At 36.8% G+C, this 7,500-nt stretch overlaps 1 protein-coding gene across 1 annotated transcript; it reads right to left on the bottom strand.

Annotated features, from left to right (window-relative positions):
* Window positions 1-6,266: 6,266 nt before the first annotated feature.
* On the bottom strand, window positions 6,267-7,499 carry LOC116080423 (zinc finger protein 280B-like; the record flags this gene model as incomplete). The annotated part of the gene is made up of 1 exon (XM_031356786.1): window positions 6,267-7,499. A coding segment is annotated over one exon (1,233 nt), but the record flags the coding sequence as incomplete, so codon positions are not given.
* Window position 7,500: the final 1 nt, after the last annotated feature.

The raw sequence follows: 7,500 nt of genomic DNA, 5'->3' as shown, positions 1-7,500 counted from the left end.
GCTCACCACCCCACCCCCTCCTGCTTCCTTGCCCTGACATTCCCCTACATTGAGGCATAGAACCTTCACAGGGCCAAGGGCCTCTCCTCCCTTTGATAACCAACTTGGCCATCCTCTGCTGTACATATGCTGCTGGAGCCTATAGTCCCACCATGTGTACTCTTTGGTTAGTGTTTTAGTCCCTGGCAGCTCTGAGGGTACTAGTTAGAACCACTTTTATGACCTAAGTCATTCCTTTTTATGGAAATGATAAGATTCTCCCTTTAAAAAGCTGACTAAGGGTGGAGAAATGTGTCAGTGGTTAAGAGCACAACTTGCTTGTCCTAGTTATGTTTCTATTGCTGTCCATATTATCATAACCAAAGGCAAGTTGAGGAAGGAAGGATTTTATCTTACAGTTTTGGTTCATCATGGAGGAAATCAGGTCAAAAATTCAAGGAAGGAACCTAAATGAAAGAACTGCAGCATAGCCCAGACAGGAACACTACTTTCTGGTTTGCTCACAATGGCTTGTTCAGCCTGGTTTTTTATATGATCCAGGACTACATTCCTAGGGTTGGCACCAACCAAATATTCTATACCTTCCCATGTTAATCATTAATCAAGAAAATGCCCCAAATACTAGACTACTGACCGATGCAAAAGAAATATCTCAACTTTGTTTTTCTCTTCAAAGATGATTCTAGCTTCTGCCGAGTTGTCAAAACACAAACAAGCAAAAAAACCTAACCAGCACAGTCTTGTAAAGAACTTGAGTTCAATTCTTAACACACATTAATCAGTTTCACAACCACTTGTAAGTCGAGCTCCAGAGGCAGTATATATCTTGGCTTCCTTGAATACCTGCACTCACATGTATATAAATACATTTATCTTTCTTTCATTGAAGGACATTTAGGTTGCTTCTATACTTTTGCTATTGTGAAGGATGTTTCAATGAACATTTTTTTGTCCAGATTTAGCACAACTACCAGCTTTTTTGGATACAAACTTATGATTACTGGGTTGTACGGTTGTTTTAATTTCACTTTCTTGAAGATATTCAAATATAACTGTTTTCTAAACATAGTACTCATTTAGATTGTCACCTACAACATACGAATTTTCCACATAGTTCCAAACACTTCATTGCCTTATTAATTTTTCATAAAATTTATATTATATTATATTTGGTTCAAATATTGAAAATCCATATCACATATCAAAGATGTGATCCATTACAGTCAACCTGAATTATTAATTTCATTTAAATAATGAGGTTTTGTAATCATGTTTATTACAGTTTCCTAAAAACTTCTGCTTTTGTCAGGTCTCATTTGAGAACCAATTAGATGTCTCAGAAAATAAAGTCACTTTCTATCAGACCTGATGACCTAAGTTTGATCCCTGGAGTCTATATGGTAGACTAAGAAAACCAATTGTAAAACTTGTCCTCTGACCTCTATAGGAACAATGTGGCACTCATCTGCTTGGGTATATATATATATGAGTACACACACACATTAAAATAGAATAGTAAATTTAAACCCTCAACAACAACAACAACAAAAACAACAAAAACATATGTTTCATTTATAAGCATGTAAACTAAATTCAAGGATAGAGTCCTCTCAGAGGTTATAGGGCACTAGACATGCTACAAAAGGCTAGACTCTGTGTTCTTGGCTTTGTGTAATGTCAAAATGTTTACTATCTCTCATTTCTGCATGTGTGTTCAAGAAAACAGGCCTTTCTAACAAATGACTAGAGCTATGGAGAATACCTTTGATCTAAATGCACCTGAATTTTATGACCTTTAATTTTTATTTCTTCATCAATTACATTTAACCTCTAATAATGCTAATATTTCAACTTCGGTAAACTCAAGGTATAATTATAAACTGCAATGCATAAACTAGTCAATTTATCATTTATAGTAAATTTTTAAGTGAGAAAATCAAAGCCATTGTCTATATTTATCTTCTATCTGCACAGAAACTGTTCAGATTGTCAACAGACTGATGCATAATTTATTTATAATAATGTATTAATCACAATAATGAGCAATCAATTTTCAGATGTTAAATGAACACTCAGAACAGGAAGCCCTGTCATTAAGAAGGGCAGTTAATGAGATCAAGGTGTAAAAATTGTTTGATTAGACTGTTGAGTTTTTAAACGCAAATGTTTATGCCTCCATAAATTTAGAATCGTCTAAACAACTGAGCTTCTTGATGCAGATTTTTACTAAACAAATGAGAGAAACTTCATAAGGAGAAGTCCAAGTGTACAACCTTTATTGTATCTTTGCTTTGTACATATTTGTGTTTATACTGTTGAATGTAATTGAATTGTTAGATTTGTAAGAAGCAGAGTGGGACACTATGGGCTTTATTTGAATTTTAAAAAATCTGGGAGGTTTATTTCATTCTCAATACAGTCTGAACTAATAACCTATCCAAAATACAGTTTTTCTAACTAGACATGCATGTAGACATGTCTACATAGACAATGTATGATTGTTTGTGTATCTGTATGTATATTTATGCATTACATAAGTATATGTATATTTCTGTCTTAGTATTGCTATGATGAAACATCATGACCAAAAGTGACTCGGTGAGGAAAGGGTTTCTTTAGCTTAAGCTTTTATATCATGATTCATCATTGACAGAGGTTAGGGCAGGAATTCAGGAGCCAGAGCTGATGCAGAGAAAATGGAAGAAGGAACATACTGGTTTGCTCCTTGTGGCTTATTCAGTCTGGTTTCTTATAGAACCCAGTATAGCCTTCCCAGGGTGGTACCACCCACAATAAACTGCTCCTTCCATATAAATCACTAATTTAAAAAAAAATAAAGGTGTTCTACTGACTTGGCCACAACCCACACTTATTGAGGTTCCATTCTCTCAACTGACTAAAGCTTATGTCCAGTAGTCATAAAACCAGCCAGCAAAATAAGGATACAATTTTCTGTATTTAATTTTGAAGTTATTTATCTATCAGTTATAAGTGAGATGGCTTCACTCTCACAGGTTCTACTACATAACTGTTTTTTTTTTTTTGCACTTATACATTGCATCTTACTGTCTTGCCCTATATCTAGTCCATTGTCTAGAGTAAATTTGCAAATGACAGTCCAGAATTCAAAGGAACCTGGTACCTCAGTTTGTACCTCTGTTTAAGCTAAAATTTTAATGTAATGATTGAAATAAATTTAGAAAGTGTGACATATGAAAATTACATGTCAGTGTTTGTTAACTGAACTTTCAAGCACAACAGTGTCATACTGATATGCACTTGGCCTGTAGATGCCTCTCTAATATCCTATCAAAGCTACATAGCTGGGACAGAAATGAACTGCCTAGTAAGGATGAATATGTTGCTATCTGACAAAGTATGTCAGGCTTTGTAGACTCTTCTTCCAAAAGGAATACTGGTCGCAAGTGAAATGCTACTATAAAACATGTTGTACTTCTGCTGTAAGGTTTTGAAATGTTCATCTGAAAACTTGAACATTATGTTGTGCTTTATGTTTTATGCTTAATCTGATTGTGTTCTCAAAAGTGGGGTTGGTTTTCTATTGCTTGATATTTAAGATCTATTCATATCATACCCAGAGTTCTCAACTAAACACATTAAATTCTGCTTGCTATTTTGAATTCTGCTGTGGAGTTTTCTCATGGTGAGATGATATTAAGAGCATATCATAGTAGAATACTTTTTTGTTTTACTAGAGAGGACTTGCTACTTTATGGCCAGACATAAGGCACCCCATGAATTCTCTTTAACTTGCTGAATGCTTATAATAACTGCATTATGTACAACAATTATATTCATACTAATGATATAACAAATCACCAAGTTTTGAGTAGTATTTTGTTCTAAATATGGCTTCATTTATTACCCAGAGAACCTAAGTATGGCTTTAGGACTGCTGTGGGTGAAAAAAAAATCTATTGATGTCCAAGTACTTTCTCATACTTCTGATATTTTATTGTCCAGTAGAATGAATACAGAAAATTATATTATGTTATGTGTTCAAAATAGCTATTTCAAGATTTAATGTATTAGTGTGTGCCTTCAAATTCAACACTTGCGTATTTGAAGCAAAAAGGTATGAGTTTTATGGCACCTTTGGCTGTGTAGGGAGATTTATGTCACTAAACTCAAAGTAGTCACCCTTCTGCTATACTGTACATTGTTAATTTTTTGAAAGTTTCTTATTTTAAAGTCACAAACCAGCATAGAGGCCATATTTCAATGTTGTAAGTACCTGAATAAAATATTTTTTAAAAACTGGCAATGTAGGTGTTTGATTATTAAAGATAAAAATATAGATCTTAGTTGAATTTAAAGAACATATCTTATGTTATTTAAAACTACCTTTCTTCAGTAAATAATGAAATAGACACTCAGAAGCAGAGGACCTTTGAATACTTTCACCACCAGACATGATAAATAGCTGATTTGGTAGGTATGCTTAGCACAATTTGATCATAAAATAATATATACATGTACTGAAATAGCACTTAGTATTATATAAGTAGGCACAAGTTTATCATTTTATTTAACTATTAATCTAAGCCCAGAAGGGAAAAGAGGGTGGAATATGATCTATTTCTCCTAATACAAGGATGAAAAAAGTCCAGTTACAACAACTTATAAAAAAAGGTTTTCTTTAATAGAAAAGAAAATGATATTATATGTGGATATAACACATCCACTTCTTGCATTCTTTAAATCTTCTGTAGTTCCATGAAGTACTGGAGACAATACAAACACAATGGAGATCATTGTGATTTATTATGGTTTAGAGAATAGTGCAATAAAAACCTATACACATTCAGTGCAAATGTATCTTGAGTTTTTGGAGTATTTTCTATCTGAGATTGATTGAATGTGAAGATGTGGAACCCACGCCTCTGGAAAGCTGAGAGTTTGTGTATATTAATGTTTGTTCATGACAACAATGCTGTGATCTCCTTACTTTGTTATCCCCTTGATGATGAGGAAATATAAGGAGCCAAGATTTCACAAGTGGTTGCAATGCTACTTAAACTACTCTATTTCCAAGTGCCATGCAATTTAATACTCCAGGAACCAATCAGTTTGGATGTTCGTCATGAACACAGGCAGCACTTCTCTGAGGTATAATCTATGTTCTTCTCTTTTCAATATAAGAGGATACAATGGATGACTTTCATCAATTTGTTATAAACAATTATATTGATGCTTTGTGGGTGAAATCACTCAAACTACATAGTGAGTACACACTTTCTCTCTGCCAAAAATTGACAGTGCAGGTGGAGTGAGGTTCAGTATATCCACACTTGTGAATGACTCAGCTTTGAGCTCTGATAGTGATTCAGTAGTATTATACTGCTGGTGTGAAGAACCTGACATTCTTCCTCTCTCTGAGCAAAGTGAGATACTCTTCTGGAATGTAGTTTATTTGCATAATGTTCCCTCCAATATAAAAATCTACATAGTTATGCAAACATAACATATGTTTGGAAGTCAGATGTGTTCTGTGTGCTATGTTAGTACATCAGTTACTATATCAGGATTTGTTCTTGCTTCCAGAATTCTTTCTACTTATTCTTCGTACCCTCAACCTGATACTGGTGACCAAACACTTGGATTGCCCTATCATCAGTAAAGCTTCACAGAGTGAAGACTTTTCTTTATTTTTAGGAAGACGTTTGAAATCTTTGTATTAGCAAGAGAGTAAGGGCATGAGAACTTTTCTTATGAAATTTTGCATTTTTCTGTAGCAACCTCAGGCCAAGAACAGGGGCTTAGATATTCAAGTTCTAAAAATTTCCACAAATAATGAATTAGAAATAGCCTTGTTATGTATGACCTATCTTGGCCGTGATAATGAGATTACTAGTGGTGCCTGTGGTGACCTAAAACTAAAGACCCATCTTCCCTTTGTCAAACATCTCCAAAGCATCCTTGGTTTGGACAGCTTTAACAAAGAAACAGGTTTTGGGAGGATCAGATGAAATCTTGAGTAAATGCATTCTGTTGACATGAACGTAGACATGTCAAGGACCCCAATGCCTCATATCCATGGAAATGACAAATCCCTCCTTGATGGAGGCTCAATGGCAAAGCCTTCCTCTGTCCAAGATGGTTGACAATAATTGGCCATTAGCTAAAATCAGTTTAAGCAAAAACTATGACCTATAGCTTCTTCCTCCCAGATGTTTATAGCCTGAGTTGTTCTCCTGCAAAGACCTCACACTGATACTAAATATACTTCTTTCTAATATTTCACATCATAAATGTGCTGAGCACTGGCGGCCGCTCCTCTCCCAGTGGCCCCTGTAATGGCACATGTACGGCATCCCAGTTTTGAAGATCTTAAGACAAAATGGACAGAGCAGGTTCTTAGTGTTCACATGGCATTTTGTAAAGTGTGTCTCCACATCAGCGAAGACTGACGATCTGTACTTGCAGACCTGGCACACATATGGCATCTCCCCGGGCTTGTGATTGTCCTTCATGTGCTGTAAAAGGACTTGGTCGGTCTCAAACGACAATTCACAGATTTTGCAGACCATGGATGGGTCTGACACCATGTGCACACGATCAATGTGGCACTCGAGCTGGAACGGGGAATCGAACTGCCGGTGGCAGTGCAGACAGTTGGTGTGGTTCTCCCAGGCGTCCTCACTCCCCTGCCTCTCCAGCTCCAAATGATGTTTGGTGTGGTTCATAAATTTAACATTCTTTAGAGCTTTCGAGCAGCTGTGGCATTGAAAGGTTGTATGAGTCTTCTGCTCCAGCCTCGCATCTCCTTTGTGCTGTCCATAATAAAAGTCACTGAGTAACAGGGTCAAGCTTCCTTTCTTGGGATCAAACGTCCCTTGACTTGAGAAGTTGGCTTCCACCAATCCACAGTCCTGCCGAGGGTGGGCGGAGTCCTCTGAAGGAGGTACCCCATTTCCAAGAGGGTTCAGTGAGTTTGGATCACCAAAGGAAGGTGTCCTCTGCTGCGCATTCGAGGTATGGAAGGTACCTGAAGAAAGTGGTTCTACAATCTCAATAGTATTTTCAGGCCTCTGTGGATTTATGGAAAAATGGCACTTCGATACATACAAATTTTCGTTCATATCTCCTCCTGAAAGCGCTGCCTTTACTGGGCAGCTCTCTGAACTCAAGAGTGTAACCAGAGGTGAACAATACTTTGAAGAGCTACTAGGCACAACTTGTGGTGAGTTACTTTTATAATCAGATTCGGACGAAGGCTCAATAATAATAGGGCTATCTGTTGATCTCGATTCAGCTGGGGACGCCGGCAAGACAATCACTGCCTCTGTTGTGGGGGTGGCAGGACGTGAGGGCTGCAATCGTCCAGTAGAGGTCTCTCTGAGTCGGTCATACTTTCTTTTTAACCATGAACCTGGAGTGACTCTGTTCAAAATGTGCGAGTTGGCTGGCGGTGAAGTTGAAGTTACTCCAACAAAGATCAGCTCAGCATCTTCCTTTACATTCTCCTCCCCTACAAAG

The sequence above is a fragment of the Mastomys coucha genome, unplaced genomic scaffold (assembly GCF_008632895.1).
Source record: "Mastomys coucha isolate ucsf_1 unplaced genomic scaffold, UCSF_Mcou_1 pScaffold6, whole genome shotgun sequence".
In the NCBI taxonomy this organism is placed as follows: domain Eukaryota; kingdom Metazoa; phylum Chordata; class Mammalia; order Rodentia; family Muridae; genus Mastomys; species Mastomys coucha.
This window is presented reverse-complemented; position numbering and strand designations above follow the sequence as displayed.